The sequence below is a fragment of the Catharus ustulatus genome, chromosome 9, assembly GCF_009819885.2.
Source record: "Catharus ustulatus isolate bCatUst1 chromosome 9, bCatUst1.pri.v2, whole genome shotgun sequence".
NCBI classification, from domain to species: domain Eukaryota; kingdom Metazoa; phylum Chordata; class Aves; order Passeriformes; family Turdidae; genus Catharus; species Catharus ustulatus.
The window spans coordinates 2,782,364-2,803,331 of NC_046229.1; the positions used below are offsets into that span (position 1 = coordinate 2,782,364).

At 44.4% G+C, this 20,968-nt stretch overlaps 1 protein-coding gene across 1 annotated transcript; it reads right to left on the minus strand.

Annotated features, from left to right (window-relative positions):
* Positions 1-1,238: 1,238 nt before the first annotated feature.
* ALG6 (ALG6 alpha-1,3-glucosyltransferase) lies at positions 1,239-16,388 on the minus strand. Its single transcript, XM_033067197.1, has 14 exons — positions 16,038-16,388; positions 13,098-13,182; positions 11,406-11,495; positions 10,686-10,774; positions 9,007-9,089; positions 8,367-8,431; positions 6,332-6,517; positions 5,982-6,117; positions 3,936-4,021; positions 3,501-3,585; positions 2,683-2,753; positions 2,352-2,420; positions 1,844-2,042; positions 1,239-1,696 (listed from the first exon to the last, which is right to left on the minus strand). Exons 1-14 carry the CDS (start codon positions 16,204-16,206, stop codon positions 1,502-1,504), a joined length of 1,608 nt encoding a protein of 535 aa, XP_032923088.1. The 5' UTR covers positions 16,207-16,388; the 3' UTR covers positions 1,239-1,501.
* Between the last annotated feature and the right edge of the window lie 4,580 nt (positions 16,389-20,968).

Sequence of the window (20,968 nt, forward strand, 5' to 3'; positions counted from 1 at the left end):
TGAAGCAGCTGGGGCTGTTAAGAACCATTTCCAGTTCCACACAAGGTGGATCGGGTGACTCTCACTTTATCACCCCCCGAGGCCACCTCAAGGACAAAGGAAAGGGATCCACCCAAAACTAATGTTTGGCTATGGGGGAAGGCTGGGCCTGGGCTCTGCTGGGCACTCCATGAGAGAGACCCTGGGCTCCCTCTGCTTCTCCCCACCTTCATTTTCCTGCTGCCGTTCCTTGGTGGGGTTGGGATCTCACAGCTCCTGCAGACAAAGATTCCTATTCTGAGTGCCAGGAGCCCTGAGTGCCACCCAGCCTACACTTGCAGCAAGGCTGTGCTGTGGGCAGAGCTCCTGCATGCCACAGTTCAGAGTCAGAGCTGCAGAACATCCTAAATCCTTGTGCAAAGATGGAAGTTTTGTTGTTTTATAGGGAACTGTGCTCCCCCCATTATCCTCCCAGTCCCTACTCCAGAGCCCCTTTTCCATCCTCTCTGAGCTGCCAGGGGGGCACTGTTGCCTGGGGGTGTTTTTTCCACAACAAATAAGCCTGGAAAAAAGTGCACAAATCCACGGAGCTTGTGGGACTGCAGTGCCAGGGCTCAGAACTGGCCCAGCTGGAAGTTCCCAGAACAGCTGATTCACACACTGAGGCTGAGGGCAGTGACAGCCTGGAATGTGACAGGGGAAGCCTTTAAACAAGGGGGGAGCTTCTTTTATATTTATATATAGACACAGGAAAAAAGGGTAGACTGACTCCTAATTAAACTATATGACCCTAAATTGCTTTATGATTTATTTTCTTCCTCCATGCTTTGTTATGTTTATAATTACTCAATCAATTTGTATTCTCTGAATTATTGGCTTTGGAAGCTGAGCTGTGCCCAGGGAGAAATTGCAGAGTTGAGTTCAGTTTACATCTGCAAATTGCTGTGCAATTTAATAAGGGGCTTGGGTATTTTCAAACTGCACTGCAGCACCTCAGCTTTTATTGCAGTACAACCAAAAGTTTTGGCTTTTCAGTGCTGTTCAAGAGAATTGCAGCAGCTTTAGAGCCACACCAGAGCTGCTGCCCCCAGCAAAGGGGGACAGGGACTGATGCCACAAACCAGCTTTGTGTCATGAAGCAATTCAGCACCACAGCTGCCAGGCAAGAGTTTCTCCTTGACCTGCACTACTTCCTTGGGCTTTTTGTGCTGGGAAAGGAGAAAACTTCATGCTGCTTTTGCTAATAGAGTATTTTTGCCTTAATTCAAAATTTGGTCCTTTATTAGGCATTTTAGGCTTACAAATGGTAACAAAAGTATAACACTTCCAAAGAAAACAAATCAAATCCCATTCCCAATGCTCTTCAAAATATTTCTCCTTTAAAACAGTCTTTGATTGTTTGGTGTTTAAATAAACAAAAGGTTTTTCCTGGCTTTGCTCGAGTTGTGTCCATCACACACAGGCTCCTCTGCAGTGCTGGCACCTCTCACTGAGCACTCTCAGTCCTGCAGCTCCAGCTTCATTAACTGATTTTCTTCTGCCCTCTATTCTTGGAGTCCCAGAGTATGACAACATTAAAATACACCAGGAAGAGCAGGAAGTGCAGGCAGGACACCACGGCCACGGCCACAGGGAACAGATCCGGCAGGCGCTGGGGCGGGGGCAGCGCAGCACTGAGCACTGACAGGAGTCCCATCAGGGACAGGGACAGCAGGAACTGCAACACAAGGAGTGAGGGACACTCAGACAGCCCCGTGCCACCTCCCTGCTGGCTGCTCTGTGCTCCCCACACAGCACAAAAAAAGAGACAGGTACTGCAGTGCTGGGAACGGCTGCAAGAGGTAAAGGAATGAAATTTGCTTACCAGGCTCCTGACAATCCTGGGGAAGGACTTAAACCAGGACACATAACCCTTGAGGGACAGGGAGAAGGCCTTGAGCTGCAGGTCCTCTGCAGAGGTTTTCTCCAGGATGGAGAAGGAGGCCAGGCACACGGCCAGGAAGGCGGGCGTGGTCACGGCGTAGGGCAGCAGCAGCTCGTCCTTCAGCAGCAGCGGCAGCAGGCTGGGGTGGGGCAGGGAGAGGAGGGAAAAGCAGGAGATAGATTTATCCTCACTAGAACTGGGCTTTCATGGGATCACAGATGGCTTTGGGTTGGAAGGGATTGTAAAGCTCATCCTGTTTGAACCCTGACACCTCCCAGTGTGCCAGGCTGTTCCAGCCTGGCCTTGGGCACTGCCCCAGCTGTGCCAGCCCTGCCCACCCCCAGGGAACAATTCCTTCCCAACATCCCACCCATCCCTGCCCCCTGGCAGTGTTCCCTGTGTCCTGCCCCAAGTCCCTCTCCAGCTCTGTGAAGAGTTTCCAACTCACCTGAAAGTTGACACGAGTAGGAACCACGTGGCCATGAAGGGAATTTCATTTATGATTAAGCAGACTGGGCTGGAATGAGAAGAAAAAGGGAAATCAGCTGTTCCCTAACTCCCAGTCCATGTGGGATATCCCCATGGCAGCAGGGCTGCTGACTGTCCCCACAGACAAAAGGACAGACCAGCCTGGCTCTACTTGCACATTTTCATTTACAGGTGATTTAGAAAAGTGTGCAGAGTTGTTAAAATCTGATATATTTGTACCTGAAAGCAGCATGCAGTAAGAAGATGAAGAAAAGATGAAACTGTATCCACAGAAAAATTCATTTACTTACATTGACACGAGAAGAATAGATTTTTCATGGACTTGAAAGGAGAACAGGAAAAATGACAAGGCACAGCTGACCTTAGGAGAGAGAGCAGAGATGTGTCAGCCTGTTACCCCCATTTTTGACATAAAATTTTGCTCCTCATCATGACCAGCCAACAGAAAAAGTAAACAAATTGTCTTTTTATTCCTCAACCAAATAAAAATGTGTAAAAACAACCAGTTCTTAAGATAAGTGTTACTTTTAGGTAATGTTGTGATAAAATTAACAAGAGGAATTATCTTGTAACTCTGAAACTCAGGACCCAGCTCCACCTAATTTTGGTTTCAAGGAGAACCCAGTTTTTGCACAGGAGCCATGGCAATGTGCTTCAATTCAATGTCACTAAGAAAAGGCAAACATTTTGGAAAATAGGATTCTTTTATTTTCAAACCACTCATGAGCTCCCAATGTCCATTTGGGGAATTTTTAATGGAATTTTCCAACCAGTGAAGGAAGAAAAACTGGCACTTTGGAAGCCCAACAAAAAGAGGAGAAATCCCAATTTTATATGAGATTTAAATGTGTGAGGAATCTTCCAAAGGCTCTTCAGAGGAAGATAATAAAAATACAGAGTTAAATAAAGAAAACTGAGCTTAAGGAACAAGTCTGGGTTTAAAGAACAGGTCAGAGCCCTGGATTTGAGGAAGTAAAACACTTTTAAACCAATTCCTTCAGCATTTGATGCTCCCACCCCTCTGTGTCCTGCACAAGTGCTGTTGGCACTGCTGTATCCAGTGCTTGTGGAGGATACAAAACAAGGAGCATGGAAAGCAAACACTCACCAAGGCAAATTTAAAGCCTCTCAGGGAAGGCTGGACAGTGAGCTTGATACAGGCAGGGAGCAGGCTCAGGAATGTCACAGCAAAACTAAAGCATTGGGGAAGAAAAACTGTTTTAATACATGAGGGAGCACAGCCATTAACACTTCACTCTGCAGAGCCAGACCTGAATTGTTCACTCAGTTAAGAACTGGGAGCTCTGACTTCTAAGAGCATTCAAAGATATTTGAATTCTTTGAATTGGCAAATTTTAACTCAGTTTTAACCAACTTGCTATATAAACAAGCAGGGGATTTTTCAGTCATAAATATTCCCAATATTTCTCCCTCATGACTTGTCAGAAAAATACAGCATAGGAAAGAATTTGAGAAAATTTACTCCTCTTGAAAAAAATATAGCAGATAAAAAACTACCCAAGGCATTGCAGTTATGTCTTACCTGAGTTTCAGCTGAGTTCGAGGGGATATTACATTCTTTATCTTTATAAGGACACTTAGACTGCACCAAATATTGGCAACTTTATCCTGGAAGGAAATAAGAAGGTAATCAGTGATAATTAGATATAATTACACTCATGTTTGTGGGAACAATGGTGCTTGGGAGGTGGGGATTGGTGGGTTTCTACCAGGAGAGTGCAAATAACACTTGCAGGTGTACATCACATTCTCAGATGTACTGGGGATGACTCTGCTCTCCAAAAATGAAAAGTTTCAAGAGACCCAATTAAATCATGCTCTGCAATAAGTGAGAAACAGTTCTTCAGCACAGGAGATGAAACTTAACCCATGAGAGCAAACATTTAGTGGAGTTCAGGCTGTGGAAGTGTCCCTGAGCAAACCCTGGCCCTGAATCCTCTCTCACTGTACCTGCCCGTGCTCACTGCTCGCTAGCACTGACAGAGTTAACCCCCAATAAATCAAGAAGTCTAAAGACATTAGCACTTGTGCTAGGATCACTTTCAAAATTAAATTTGTAACTGCAGCTCTCCTGCTGGTGAAACTCATCCCCAGGCAGCTGCTGGAGGCACAGCTGTGTAGACACAACTCCCAGCAGCAACTGAGCCCCCTCGGTCCCCGCTGCCAGCGCCGGAATCTGCCGGGGATTCCGGGGAACACAGCCCTGGCAGCACCAGCGACCTCCTCCTCACAGCCAGCCTGACTTTCCAGCCACCAGCAAGTGTTCCCAGGCTGCAAATGGGAATTGGCACACCCTGGGCTGCAAATGGGAGCTGCACAGAACCTGTCACACCCCAGGCCAAGTTACTGAGCGCTGCTTACGTGGACAAATTCTCATTTTATCTCCATCAGCATCCAGCAAGTCACTGCCCTGAGCAGCTCAGAAAATATTTGGGCTAATATTAGACTAAAATCCTCCAGCTCTTTCAGACTCATTGGTTATTGTCATTTAAAGATTTTATTTTTAAACTTGGTACTGAATAAAAGGTGTGGTGAGCAAAATGATTTCTTTATAGATTCCAAATAACTCTCAAGGAAAAAGGCCGTTGGTTTTTTTTGGGGTGTCTTTTTTGGAGAGGTTGTTTGGTGTTTGTTGGAGTTTTTAAAACAAGCTGGCAGAGAATACTCTAAGGACACCTCCACTGCCTTTGGTACATCAGCACTAACTTTGGAGGGAAAAAAAGTGCCAGTTGTGATATTATTTACATCTACAAAAGATTAAAATGGTAATTAAGATTAATCAAACTGCATGAGAATTTGCTTTAATCCCTGTGACAACCTGGAAATTCAAAGCTTCATTTTCTGGGTTAAGCCTGAAATTGAGAATTTGCTGTAAAAAATGTAATATTGACTTGTGCCCCAATTAAAACAGCAGCAACTCCCTGTGACCTGGGACATGAGAACCTTTCCTTTAATCCCAAATTCCTGAGAACCCTTTTCTTTGATCCCAAATTCCTGTGGCTTTGCCATTCAGTAAACGAGGAACTGAGTGACTGAATTAAGGCTCAGCACCTTCAGCATGGGCGTGTCCACAGCCTGAGCAAAACCAAAAGCAGAAGTGGCCTAAAACTTTTGGAAAAAATTGTGGAAACTGCACAAGGTGAGTCAAAAAGGAAGTTCTAGGCTGCATCTAAAGCATAATCTAAAAATTATTTTTAAAAAATAATTAACCCCATAGAAAAGAGGGGAGAACCCAAGAGGTTGAAGCTGTTGACTTTCAAGGTTACATCTTCTGACACTGTCAATTACTACGGCATCTATTTCAATGGAAAAATGTATGGATTGAAGTATGGGTTTGATGATGGGATAAGTGTTGTCTCCTGGTATAATATCCTGGAAGATGCCAGCTGAGCTGGGGTTAAACACTGGATTAAATAACTGGCAAGAAAGGACTGCTGAAGAAGCCGTCTCGAGTTACTCGCCCTGCGCTGCGTCTCCCCCATGAAATCCTAAAGGTCAGGCTGAAGGTTTCTCCAGGGATCTAAGAATACAGGACAGGGCAGTGGGTGGGAGAAGAAAACATGCATGCCTCAAACAAGCCTCTGTCAATGGGAAAGAGTCTTCTGAGTACTTGCATGATTTGTTCCACGTCGGTGCCGAACGGGAGCCAGCAGGCAGCGAAGGACACCAGCACTGTCCCTGCCAGTTTGGCCAGCAGCACCAACCTGCAACAGGACAGCACATCAGCCCTGCAGGGCTGGGCACAAACTGCAGCACTGCACACAAACTGCAGCAGTGCCATCCTGCAGCACTGCAGCACAGCACACAAGCACCTCCCACAGACAAGAACCCAGGAATGCCCATGTGCAGGTAGGGACAATCCCACTCCCCAGGCCAGGCTGATTCCTGGGGGAGATAAAACCCTTCAAACTCACTTACCCCTTTCCTTTCAGTCCCTTCTTGAAGCACTTTCCAAGTAAATAGCAAAAAAAGGGCAGGGAATGGTAGAGCTCCATTTGTTTATAATTTAAGGCCAAGCAAAAGGCCACAGAGCCCAGGAGGTCCCAGTCATGGGACAAGCAAAGGACAGCCCACAAGGCCAAGCCAAGGCTCACTGAGTTGTATATGGTTTTTTATGTCAAGGACAACATACACATCTCACTTCTGGAAGGCAGCAGTCAGTGCCCTGAGGGAAAGCAGAAATAGCTGGTAAAATGAGTTTTGCCAAGTTAGTTTTAAGAACACATTGCCAGTTGTGACTATGTTGCCCCTAAAGATAAAAAAAATTTACTTCCACTGAAAGTGTCATTTTTCATTTTCCAAAGTTTGATTCAGAGCTTGCCCAGGCAAATCAGAGCAAATTCTGTGTGTGTTAATTACACATGTAATGTGTATTCAGCCAACCCAGCTTTTGGTGGCAGTGACAGCTCTCTGCAACAAGCAACATTTTCTCCTTGATATTTCCATGAGTAATGACAAAGCTCTCACAAGCTTCCCCTTCCAGCTCCCACAAGATACGTGCAGAATATTCAAACATGTCAATGTTTAAATTATGCATAATTTAGTTCAAGGATTTCTGAGGGGTTTGTGATTCTCTAACACACACAAGGTACCCTCAGCCATGACCAGTTCTAGTCCTGAGCTGCTAATCCTGCTCAAACAATGAGTAGTAGTTACTAAAAACAACGTGACTTTGAAAAGATCTTCCCAGGCTCAGGAAATTTTGAAGAGACTAAGCAACATTTACTATGAAACTGCAACAAAATATTAGCTTTGGTTTTCACTTGTTTTTTTAAAAAACTTCCATAAACCAGAAAACAGAGAATCCCAGAATGGTTTGAATTGGGAGGGACCTTAAAGCCCATCCAGTGCCACCCTGTCATGGCAGGGACACCTCCCACTGTCCCAGGGTGCTCCAGGCTGGCCTTGGGCACTGCCAGGGATCCAGGGGCAGCCACAGCAAATCTGGGCACCTGTGCCAGGGCCTGCCCACCCTCCCAGAGAGCAATTCCTCCCTAATATCCAACCCAAACCCACCCTCTGGCAGTGGGAAGCCACTCCCTCCTGCCCTGTCACTCCATCCCTTGTAAACAGTCCCTTGCATTTCTTGTACTGTCAGAAATGTCACAATATTTTGTTTTCCCTCTGTCAGCCTAAGCAGCTGTGACAACACATCCAGCTTGCCCACAGAGCTCTGAGCCCACTCACATTTCCCACTCCACATCACCAGGTGTATTTGACACCTCATTGATTTCACATCAGCAAACTCCCACTGAGAGCCCCAATCCTGCAGAGGTGCAGCAGCTCAGGGAAATCCTGACCTGCCATCCAATTCCTGACCTGCTGGAGCTGCTCAGAGGGTGGCACTGGTCCTGTCAGAGTGGCAGGGCTGGCACAGAAACCTGCAGGGAATCCCTGCCTCCACAGCAGCTGCAGCACAGGCTGAACTGGCCTGCTCCTGTCCAAAACCAGGATTGTTGTTAACAAACCCCCTGTGAAGGTGCCCACCTATGGAGCAGCCAGGCCTGAACTCACCTCCCTGAGCTGTGCAGCCAAGGCAGAAGGGGAGGTTTGAGAGAGCTGAACATTTCCCACAGCTCCACCTGCCACTGCTCTGCCATGCCAGGAAGATGTAAGGGGATTCCCTCTGCACACACAAATCACAGGAGCACAAGCCATCACTCTGCTCCCTGTCACAACCCCACTGATGCTGCCTGCAGTGAAGTGACTGACAGGGAGATGAGCTGGAGGCATGGCAAGAATGATATTCATGTTGGGATTGATTTGTGCCAATATCAATAATTTTTATCTCCAAGATGTTTCAGACTTGCAGGTTCCTTTGATATCTCTGTTTGGGGTGGGCAGAACCCCCCAGATGAATTTGTGCACAAAAGTCACCCCATGCTCAGCTACCAAGGGCTAAGGAGCAGCTCTCCCATAAACAGGAATTCATTTCCATGCAGAACAAGGATACTGGAAGTGCCCATGGTCAATAAGGATGAGGCCTGGGTAGAGCAGGATGCAGAGAGCACTGGAAACCTGGCAAGGATCAAACAAGAGAGGGGAAAAAGAATTAATCCAAAATGAGACATTAGACAGAGGAACTTCTCCAGTACAAAAATGGTGCATCCTCTATGTAAGAATCTTACTCTCTACAAGTAATCATCTGCCAGGAATATTTTGAGGAATAAAAAAGGATAAAGATTTGCCATAAATATGAAAATATTGAATATTGCCTGCCCTTTACAATAGCTCAAAGATCACCTACCCCTATCTTAAACCACTCAAAAAAATCAGGAGACTTTTTATCCCAAAATCAACTGTAAGGAGTGTTCAACACAAAGCAGTTCCCAAATCCCCCCTTGCCTTGCCACAAATAATTTTTTTTTTTTTTACTTCTCAAGTAATAAATTCATGGAAAACCTTGTTATTAAAAGAATTGCTGTAAGATAAATGTTTTTAAGTGAAAAGTCTCTAATATGAGCTATAGTGGGTGTTATCAGTTTTACAAGGAAGCCATCAGGGTGTTCTGGGTGTTAATTAACTCAGGGTTACATTTCTACCCTGTTCTAACAGTGTTTCCTCTCTTTAATTTACACACACCAGATACTTGCCTTTTTTTTAGCAGATGTTTCTTTCAAGGAAAAACAATATAAAATAACTGCAGGGATATAAACCAGCAAATCAGCAACAAACACTGAAAAATAAAGATTAACTTTCCATTAGAATCCTCCCACATGAAGAAGGGACTGAAAAAACACAGGCAAATAAACATCAAAACATCAGAAATAAACTGGGCAGTTCCACTTCAAAGGACAAAAAGAACCAGGTCTACAGAATTTGATCTTGTTAATGTTTCTCAGGCTCATTTCTGATGTCCCAAAGCTGCTGCTTCCACGTGTTCAGCTGTCCTGGCTCCTGGCACAGCCTCAGTCACTCTCTAGTTCCTCACATGCCACAAGCAGGGCAGGCATTTGGGAATGCCCCAAGGAACCAGCCCTGCCTGCAGCCAGGTTGTGGGACAGGACAGAGAGGAGAAACTCCAGATTATCCCAGTCCCTGGGGGAATTACCAGAGATGGGGATAAAGAGACTGAGAGCAGGGATTTGCTTTCACCTCCTGCCTACAGCAAGGATTTGTGAGAGGGGAGAAGAAAACAGAGCCAGCAGGTTCCCCTGGCCAGGTGAATTCTTCTTGAGTTGTCCTAAAAACTCAAGGAAAACCTCAGATTATTCCTACAAACCACTTTCAGCAAATGTGCAGTGGCTCCAAGAGGGAAAGGAGAAGTTTAAATATCTCAGTTATGCAGGGTTGAACTGGTTTGCCAGCTTAAGCCACAACTAAACAAATATACCCAAGGTGTTAGCAAAACAAATACACCGATGCTTAAAATAAAGCTGCCATTGACCACCCTGAATTATTTTAATGCACTCTTCTAATGGCCCCTGTTAAAAAGTGTTTATCAGCTCTCCAGATCCATCAGTGTTGTGTCAAGTGAGTTGATTTCAAAATTAATAAAGACCATTTCAAGGGTAATTAAATACTAGTGATTTTTGGGGTTTTTTTTCAATTCAATCAATTACCAGAGAGCAGACTGAGAGGTTTGTGAAGTACAGAAAAGCTATTGATGAATAACAAATTCAGAAAGCATTTTGTGTTAGAAAAAGCAAAAGATATTTTGAATGAAAGAAAATAGTAACAAGAGTTCATGGCCACATTTCTGTCCTACTGCTGCAGACATTAAATTATGGTACAAATCTTCTTCTGCATTTGCCTGCAGTTCAAAATAATCAAATGGTGTAAGGTAAATCTAGAATACCTGTAGGAAAACCAATTTTTACTTTTCTGTTCACAGTAATAATATCAAACATCTCTGCCTTTGAGATCAGCTCCCAATGAAGATCTCTGATATCTCCAGGGGTTAAGTGAGTAAATGCCAGGCTAGATGTAAAATAATTTTACAATAAGAACCAAGGTAAGCTAAAAATAAAAAGATTGTTTATCAGAATGGAAGAGAAAACAAGAATATTTTTTAAATTTAGAAGTGGGTCTATGCTACAAAGAGCATGGAGTTTATAATTAATTAATTGGGTTGAAAACTTGTTCTCTATTTTCTATTTATCAGCTTCCCAAATGACGGCAGAAGAGGAACTAATGCAGGAATTTGGCTCAGAAGTGAACCTGCAAAGCCACCCAATTAAAAGTAAAGCCAGAGGAGCTGCATATTAAAGATGCTGAATTAGAAAATAAGACAAATGTGCAGGATGATCCCAAGGAAATCAAACCCTCCTACCTGTTGTGCGCATAAATAACTTATGGGGCTGGCTCTCGTGGCCCCGAGATGTGTGCAGAGCAACCCACTCTGGATTTATTAACTTTGCACTGTAAAACAAAGTACAGACACATCAAAATGCAGACACTTCTCATTTCCCTTTACACTCCTTGCAGCAATAAAGATGACACACACAGGAGCAGATTCCAAGAATTAAGATGAATGAGAAGAAATATTTCAGAGAGCAATAGTGATCAATGAAAGCTTTTCCTCACCACTAGATCAGTTTACACTATAGACTGTTCCACAATTAAAAAAAAATAACCTTTGGAAACAGTAAAAATGGAATACAATATTTATTAGGACAAGATAACCACCTCCAGTCTGGTTCCAGGGACTTTAAAAAAAAACAATTGTAAATACCTTTCATGCTTGAGTATTAAATATAAACCATTTACAGTTCACATAGATGCCCCACATAGCTGTGCCTGTGCACTTTAACCTACATTCTTATTCCATAAGTCTCATTCCAACAGCAGCAAAGCCCTTGTGGAAAAAGTATTCCAATAACAGAATTCTATTTACATGATCTCCACTCATCAAATGTCACTTGGGCTCTGCACACACGAGAGCTTTCCCAGGCAAAGCCCCCTGTTCCCTTTTCCCTGGGCATCCCACATCCAGCAAAGCTGAATTCCCACACAGAAAACTGTGACACAGGATTTAAAACACTGAACTTACATGTAAGCACACACAAAACTGTGATAGGCAGTGAGAGGGGGGTAATCAAGGCCCCAGTACAGCAGGTTGTTGTCACTTGTATTGAAGTACCTAAAAAAATATAAAATTCAGTTTAAAGACTACATTTCCAGCTTGGTTTTGACCCAAGGAAAAGGTTGAATAATAAATGTATTGCAAGAAGGTGGCAACATCTACACCTGTTTAATTTTAATTCACATTAAGGACATCTCAAGCAACAAAATAACAACAAAGGTGATGCAGAGTTCACACATTTGTGGGTGCAAAAAAAGCTGCTAAAGCTCACTTCAGTGGAGAGGGAACTCCTGGTTCTACCTCCAAACCCAATGGAACCTGTGAAAGGAAGGAAAAGGATTTTCCCATTTGGGATTATGATGTGTCAGGATTTCTATGGCTGCAGTAAAAAAGAATTCACCTCTTCCAAAGAAGATCAGAGGGGTTTGTGCAAGGAAAAATTCCACAGTGAGGAGCAGCCCCTTTCCACCTGCCAGAGAATCCCTGCCACGGGGCAGGCTCCTGCCTTTTCCACTTCCTCTCTTCAAACACAGCCAATTTTTGACATTTATTATAGCAAATGATATTTCTTCAATTCTTTATGAGCTGCCTGAAGTGTCTTCTGAGCTGATGATAAATCACATTTCTTTGAGTTGCATCTCTGCCTCTTATCCTCCTGCTGAAGATTGCTCCTGCCAAGGCAGTGCAGATTCCTCATGCAGAATGTCACAGCTTGCAACTTTCAGGGAACTTACCAGTTTTGGGGGTTTATTTTCATTTTACCTTCCACAAAGTTAAAAAAAAAAACAACCTTTATATATTTATATTTAGTAAGGAAGCTTCCAGAGTTTTAATTAGCAGTGGCAGCCTTTAGTAAATAATGTCAAGACTTTAAAGAATAATAACAGAAACCAGAAATATTTCAATTCTAGAATGCAACCCCCAGCATGTCAGCCAAGATGTGCTGTTCCAAACACCCACTTTGCTGTAGTAGAGATTCAATCCCCAGAGCAGACCCAACCCAAAAACCCCTTCAATTATAAATATAAAATCCCATCAATTACAAAACCAGGGAGCCAAGCCAAGGCCAAGGTGCCCACCTGGCAGCCCCTGAGCTGCAGTGTCTGATGTGGCCCCTGGGAGTGCCTGGCTGCTGTAACTCCTCATTTTAAGGAGATACAGTTCAGTGTAGCAGAGTGGATCAAAGCTGGCAACTCCATTATTATGTAACACCTCTTATCCCAACTCTGGAACAGTCAGGGTTTGGATATCCCAGGGGAAAAAAGGACAAAAAATGATAATATAGGAATAAGAGGTCACTGTGCAGTTCACAAGCATTTACAGAACACAAGTGAACTCATTCTCTATCCTCTATTCATTCTCTATTCTCTATTACACCACACACAACACCTCTGTCCAAGCTGGAATTCCAATATATTCCATATGGACTAAATTTTTACTCTAAAGAATATTAGGAATAATGCAAAAACAAATCAAATATTTAGAATATTTCTCCTCCTGTTTTATGTGATCTGTACAAATGAAGATCACTACCTCTCAAATCTAGAATCCAGAATTCCCATGTAAAAATCTCATGGATCATGGGAGCAAACAGTGAACTCAGAGGTGTAAAATCCAAGCAGGATTTCCCCCCATTGTCCCTTTGTCAGCCCCACCTACCACTGCCTGATGGGTAAGTTGTAGGTGATTTCTTGCCAGTGCCTCTGAGCCTCGTAGTCTCCATACATGGGTGGTTTTCCTGCCCCTGAAAAGAGAGGACACAGCATTTAGGACATGATTTTTTTATATTTACTTTCCCCCAGTTATGTATTGCACATTAATTACTAATTTTATTCTCCATTCCTCTATATTGAGAGCAAATAGAGATCTCATCATGCAGTCTAACAGAGAGAAAAAAAACAAAAAAGAAGTTATGTGTTCTTTTGGCTTTCTGGAGATTTCTGCAATGAGCATTTATCAAGATACTCTGCTGTGAAGAACTGCTTCCTCATCTGACAAAAAAAATCATTTCCAAGTGCAGATGAAAAATGTGGTACTTTCCCTGAACTAGGAAAATGCACATAATGGACATGTTACAGAGATTCTGTGGGAGCTGCTGCACTCCCTTGGGGTGTGAGAATTGTCAATATTCTCATTTGTGTTTCAGCCATGTCATGGTACCTTATTAATATCATTATAATATTATTATTTGCCATTTGCATGGAAAAAAAGCTTTATCAATGCAAATACTTCAGATGTCAAATACTCCCCTCAATGGAGCCCAACTGTGATATTGGCAGCATGTAAAACACCTTCCCAGAATTTATTTACTTCTATTAACCTGATCACTGAGAAACTGGACTGATTGTGCTCCCAATGAAATATTGACATGAGCCAGACAGAGATTTAAGAGGTTCTTTAAAATATAGGAAAGCCATCTCTGGTTTTAGCCATGATCTATGTTTGTGGGAATCCCACCAGCTCAGCAAAGTGCAATTTATTCCCAGAAAGTGCAAAGGACCTCTTAGCTCTGCTAATTTCTTCCTGGGTGCTGGAGAGAGCAGATTATCTCACTCTCACACATTCAGCTGAAAGTTTCCTAAATAAGTGAGGTCTCTGGAGCTTCATCAGTGTCAATTCTGTATCTATAAATCCAGTAGAACAAAGAATCTGCCCTTGGATTATTGAAATACAACATAGATATTACCCAAATTTTAGTGTGTGTATCAACTTCTCAATTTCTAGGAGAAAGAAGGGATGAAAAAAATTAATTGGTTTCAGAATGATCAAAAGATCTTGACCCAAAAGCCTGATTATTAAAAGCCAAGAGCAGTTTAATTATTAAAAGCCAAGCTCAGTTAGTTTGACAATGCAATGCACATTTAGCTTCCATCTAGAGAAAAACACCAAGTACACAAACTGAGTTAAAAAAATAAAACTGGAATATTTTATTTTAAAAGGCTCACAAATACCTTAAAAGCAGTGACCTTACTCAGTTTTCTTGTTAACCTGGGAACAGATTTTTTTAAGGGTTTGAAGCTGCCTCTCAACACCTGGATTTAGCAGGAGTTTGGCAATGCAAAAAATTATGCATTAACCACTAAACAAATTTTTCCTCAATAATTCTCCATGACCAGGTCATCACTAATGGCAATTTTTCAAAACCAGGTATTAGTTTCTGTTTTTTCATTTCATTCCAGAGGCAGATCCAAAATCAAGTTGAGGGCAAGGAACTGGTTGGGAATGAGAGAGATCCAAGGGTGCACAGTAAATGGGGGTGGAATTAAAAGTTTATCACAGTTATTCACAGCAAGTCAAAGACAAAAAAAAAATAATCCCAGTGGATTTATGTGTTTGACAGCTCTAATACTGGGGTTTGTCTTTTTACAGTCAGTCAGTGCTCAAAGCTAAGCTTCAATAATTTGCTGGACTGGATCAGATTCAGCTTTTCCTATTCCAAAAGCAGTTATATCAGCACTGTGGAGGAAAGAAGATTTTAAAATTGTTATTTTAGCTCAGGCTTTATTTTAGACTCTCTTCCACAATCTTGATTGGTTTGAAATCAAATCAACTTACAAAAATCTAGTTAGCAACAGAATTCTAAATAAATCCTCTTGCACTGCAAGAGAAATTCAGTGTATGCCTAAAGACAGGGAGGGGTAAAAACCTCAGTTACCTACAGATCTCTCAGAAATGGCATTTTGAGAAAGCAAACTCAAACCAAAACAATTGGAAATGCAGCTCAGCTTCAAGCAAATTCTTCAAGTAAATGAAACCCAGAATTAGCAGTTTAAAAACCCAGAATGCCCCTGAGCAGCTCCAGTACCCAGGGGATGAGGCTCTTCACTGCCTCAAAAACCAGAGCAGAATTCAACTTGTGATTCTTCAGGCTGATGAGGATTGAAAGTATTGGTTCATTTTTTATCTTTTTTTTTAAATTTGCAGAGAGAAAACCTTGTGCAAGCTTCTTCCAAGAGAGGGAATGGAGCTGGGAGGCCTGGAAAGGAGTTTGCTAATTCTTTGCAAGCCTTCAGACACGAGGAGGAGAAAAACTCATCAATTACCAGGAGGTAGCTCTGGCTCCTGCTGTAAACAAGCTAAGGAGGTACAGCTACAAGGCACAGTCATTGCTCACTCCATGTCACCTCTGCACTGTCTTCATTAGCTAAATATAAGCTAAATTAAAATATAAATAATGAGGTTATATCTGGTACAGAATTTAAAAGATAATATGAAGCAAATGTACAAGTGGAGTGCATTATTCTGCAAATAAAAACACTCAGATATTGATGCTAAAATATTAATGATCAGCACCACCCACAAAAAATAAAAGTTATGGTGGTTCTTTGCAGTGTTTTGCTGCAAACTGTGATGTTAATAATTAAAAAAATAAGATAAGGAATTCTTGTGGAAATCAAGAGGAACTAAAATATAACAACAGTTGAAATAACACATTGCTGCCTATTTCTGATTTTCTAGAAACAGCAATAAAACAAATAAGATTTTAATTTCTCAGAAACCTTGTCCACATTGCTGCCTATTTCTGATTTTCTAGAAACAGCAATAAAATAACTAAGATTTGAATTTCTCAGAAGGCCTGTCCCTGAGGTGCTGCCTTACCTGAGTAGGAGCCCAGGGACACAGCCCAGCGCACGGTGAGCGCCAGCAGCACCGTGATTGTCATCAGGCTCCACTTCTCCATGCCTGGCCTTTGGGACACTCCAGGGACCTGGGAACACAGCAGGGAACTGCTCCAGCACCAGCCAGGACTGCTGGACAAGCCCTGCATTAGTAACAAGCACAGGGGTTATAAAGTGAGTGAATGCCCCAGCATTAAGTTAATGCCACTTCTTCCCTCAGTTAAGGGCACCACTGCTGGTTTAAACAAAATAAAAGTCATTTAGAAGTTCATTAATGTCAGGAGACGTTATTCTCCACCCTTCTAAACCCAAAAAAGCAACAGGGATGATATCCCACCAAGCTTATTTCACCACATTAAGGGCCAGTAAAAGTAAGAAATATTGTCAGGTCTGTCAAATTGAATCAAACTCAGAAATCAAGAAACAGGAAAATTATTACCTTGCCTTATTAAAAAAAAAAAAATCAAACCGCTAATTACAGAATATGCAAACTTCAAAACAAGAATAAAAGAAATTTTAGTCTGAACTAGGAAAAAAGTGAGGAAGAAACTGCTCCAGTCATGAAGGGTACAACTGCCACAGACTTCCCCTGCAGAAAAGGCATCATTTGATTTAAGTGAGTTCAATGCACTTGTCAGTGACCAAAACCAAAAACCCCATCCAGAAGCACTGAGCTGCTGTTTTAGTGACAGACAAGCAACATCTAAGGCATGTTTAGGTTATTCTTCTCCAACTCCACCCATATTTATTTACTATTCACAGAAAGGTGTGACCCAACACCACCACCAAGGGGAAAAGAGCAGTTAATTAATAATATAAATCTGTGGCAGCAGGTCTCCATCTATAGGTAGAAAGATGAACACTGATATTTGCATGTTTTCACCTGTGCCTAAGCCACAGGGGAGGCACTTTTACCTAAATAAAAGATACATCTATCCTTCTTTTTTATCTCATTTACTTTTGCCATTCCCTACATTTGGAATAACAATTGTTTTCTGGGATATTGAGTTTCTTTCTCTGCTCTCAAAAGTGGCTCTTAAAATATTCTTTCCTACTTATTTTCCAGCTTTAATTATATCCCATACTACCTGTATTCTAAACAGAACTCCTAATTCTTGGTATCCTGTAGGTAACAGTGTTAGATAAGGAATAGTTTTTAGGGGATGATAGAGCCAGTTTGGCCAACCCCAAACTTTTCACCTTCCTCTGGATGTGCAACACCTGAGGGTCTCTCAAGATCCCACCTGTAAGTGTGAGGAGAAAATCACAGCTAAAAAAACCCAAAAAGATCTCTATCCTTCCACACTGCCTATAGTGAAGATTCAGATAAATAACACCAATACAAACCACCTACTGCTGGCCCGAGGAAGCTGACAGAACTCAGTCACAGATGCACGGCCCTGAACAAAACTTCTTTTAAAAGAGGTGCTCACACTCCAACAGCCAAAAAACGCATGCACTGAATGAAGAACTTAACTTGTTGCAGCAACACCTGTCTGCAACCTTGCTGTTTCCCCAATCCTTGTCAGGAGACGCGTTTATATCTCATATCAGCCCCTATTCCCACACCTCGCTCTGGCCCGGCCTCCTCAGAGCCCCCAGCACGGGCTGGCACCGGGTCCGACCTCAGCCTTCTCTCAGCCCTCTCAGCCTGTTCTCCCTCAGCCTTCTCAGCCCCCCTCAGCCTGTTCTCCCTCAGCCTCCTCAGCCCCCCTCAGCCTGTTCTCCCTCAGCCTTCTCTCTGCCCCCCTCAGCCTTCTCTCAACCTCCCTCAGCCTGTTCTCCCTCAGCCTTCTCAGCCCCCCCAGCCTGTTCTCCCTCAGCCTCCTCAGCCCTCTCAGCCCGTTCTCCCTCAGCCTTCTCAGCTCCCTCAGCCTGTTCCCCCTCAGCCTCTCGGCGCCCGTAGCCGGCTCACCCCACAGCTTCCTCACCTCCCCTCCAGCCCCTGGCCGCCCTCATGCTCGTCCCCACACAGCCCCCTCACCTCCCTGAGCCCCTCTAACCCTTAGCTCCCCTCACGCTCGTCCCTGCAGGGCCCCCCTCACACCCCTGAGCATCTCAGCCCTACAGAGCCCCCTCATATCTCTGAGCCTCTCAGCCCCACAGGGCCCCCTCACACCCCTGAGTCTCTCCAACGCCCTCACCGCCCTAACCCCCGTCCCCGCACAGCGCCCTCACCTCCCCGAGCCGCTCCCAGCCCCCCTCGGTGCCCCCGGCTCCCTCAGCCCGTCCCGCTCGCGGCTCTCACCGGGCTCGGGCCGGCGCGCGCGCTTCCGCCTGCGCGGCGCCTTCCGGGCGGGCAGTGCGCGTGCGCGTGCGCGGGGCGGGCGGCGGGAGCGCCTCAGGGGCGCTCCGCCATGGAGGGATGGGGGGTCGGGGAGGAGGGAGCGCTCCAGGGGCACCTCAGAGCCCTGCCCAGGGCCGAACGCGGCTCTGGGAGAGCTGGAGAGGGACTGGGGACAAGTGAGGGGAGAAGGGGGAATGGTTCCGGCTGCCAGAGGGCGGGATGGATGGGATATTGGGAAGGCTGTGAGGGTGGGCAGGCCCTGGCACGGGGTGCCCAGAGAGGCTGTGGCTGCCCCTGGAGCCCTAAAAGTCTCCGAGGTCAGGTTGGAGAGGGCTTGGAGCACCCTGGGGTGGTGGAAAGTGTCCCTGCCATGGCACTGGATGGGCTTTAAGGTCCCTTCCAACCTAAACCATTCTGCAATTCATCTTTTTCTACCATTCCGGCTAGCTGGGGAGCAGCTCCTCAACCTTTATAACTTGGAGGTGATATCTGGTGCATAAAGCTCCTAGCACAGAATCCCAGGCTGGGCCAGAGTGGGATCATTTGGTGGCACATCCCTGCTGAGGCAGGGCCATCCCTGGGCACAGCCCCAGGGTTGTGTGAGTATCTCCAGCGAGGAACAGTCCAGAATCTCCCTGATGCAACATAGGCCTCACTTTTAAACCTTTCAGTCTCACCCCTTTTCATTCTCTTGAAGGTCTTGACAAAGTACAGAGCATCACAAAAATCAGAGAATCACAGGGTGGTTTGGTTTGGAGACCTCAAAGCTCCTCTCATTCCACCCCCTGCCATGGGCAGGGACACCTTCCACTATCCCAGGCTGCTCCAAACCCCATCCAGCCTGCTCTTTTCTTCTGGTTATGTGACTGAGATCCAAACATGAAACTGAAAAGTGATTGTTGTTAAAATTAATACTGGGGGTTTCATGGCCATACCTGCTCTCCTTGGATTCCCAGGGCTGAAAGTGGTGATGGATTTAAACACAGCTGCTACAAACAGCAAATGTGGTCAAGAAATGTTTAATCACTTACATTAGAAACGTTAAAATAAACAGAGGTTACTGGGAAACAAAGTGATTTATAATTTTTTTTTCGGATGTGTAGATTATTTTTAAAATATATAAGCACTATAAATATAGTATTGTTTAACACCAGAGATGGCTTTTCTTCCTTGATGTTTTTCCAATGCATGATGCTGATTTCTGCTATCCCATTCATTTCTGAATGAAAATTCTTTGGACATCCTGGTCCCTCTTACACCTGCCATAATTTCAGCCACTTGTGATGTTGCCTCATGTGGGATGGGGTGAAGAGACTGAAAACTGTCTTAAACAGATAAAAATCACACCTGTCTGCTGTCTTGCCAAGGTGTTTGGAGCCATAATCCTGTAAGAAAAGGCAGATTATGGCCACCAGATTTTACATAGTTTACTCAATAATTTCTATCCCTGCTAGGTAAAGTGCACCCATTTCAGGGTTTTGACAGGATGTCTGGAAATGACAAGTCTGTAAAATAAGGGTAATCCTACAAATTCCTCAATTACAAACTAACTTCGAGTTACACCTCCTGAACCCACAGCGGCTGGAGCTGCTTAATGGCACTGAAACACGGCGATGCAAAGTGAATTCCCAGCCTAAACCCGGGGGAGAAGCACCGGGGGAGATTCCTATTTCAGCACCTCTCTGCTCTCCCCATCCAGGATTTTCCATGCCCGGAATTCCCCAAACAGCAAAGCTGGGGAGTGTTGATAACTCAGCTAACCCTGAGTCCCTGCGTAAAAAAAAAAAAAAAAAAAGGGAAAAAAAAAAGTGGTTTTTTGTAGTTTTTGGATTTTTTTTCTTGGAGATTATTAATTCTGTGCTGGAGCTGGGATGGGCGAGCCCACGGCCGCACATTCAAGTGCGTTATTTCAATTAGCGGAGCGCTCTTTGTTGCAAGGTGAAATCATTCACTCCCCGGCAAAGCTTTTTTATTGAATGCTTTCTAAATACTCGCATCGGGCGCGTCGCCTGGAATTGAGTCTCTGTCACTTGTGTTTCTGCGGTGACTTTGACCAGATCAATGACTGGAAAAGGCATTCAGGACACATTGATAGCGCGGGCTGGGAGACGAGCGGGGTTCGGTGCTCGGGAGTGAAGAGAAGCCGATAATGAGCAGATAAACGGCTTTTCTTAACCCTTGGCGTTCTCGGGAGCCTTCGGAGCTCCGCTGCCTCCTCTCCTCCACCCGGCTTTATGGCTTGATGGCAGCCCGGCGGTGGCAAAGCAAAAATCTGGCGGGTATTCCATAAATTTGGACTGAAACGCGGCCAGAATAATGCGAAAGTGTTTCCTAGGGCGGGCGAGGGGGAAGAACCTGCGCTATAAAAAGTTCCAGCTCGTCCAGGATTTCGTTTCTGAGCGGAGCCGTGGTGCCGGAGCGAGCGGGGGAGCAAACTCTGGAGGCGGTTGCAATTGCAGATTCCCAATGTGCAGATTCCCAAATTATCCCGATTATTACTCCCGGGATATCGCCCGGGATTTAGCGGGCACAGAACCGGGCGCTGCGAGCCCGCTCTGAGCCTTCAGGAGCCTCGGCTCTTTCGCATCCTCCTTTGTCGAGCAAAACCCAGAGTAAACCTATCA

What these genes read in the sequence shown, in the direction of transcription:
- ALG6 (XM_033067197.1), bottom strand. Translation starts at nt 16,206, where the DNA reads ATGCAGGGCTTGTCCAGCAGTCCTGGCTGGTGCTGGAGCAGTTCCCTG. An exon ending in CGAACTCAGCTGAAACTCAG is followed by an intron (nt 3,586 to 3,935) that starts GTAAGACATAAC and finishes CCAATGCTTTAG; the next exon opens with TTTTGCTGTGACATTCCTGA. An exon ending in TCTATTCTTCTCGTGTCAAT is followed by an intron (nt 2,421 to 2,682) that starts GTAAGTAAATGA and finishes TTCTCATTCCAG; the next exon opens with CCCAGTCTGCTTAATCATAA.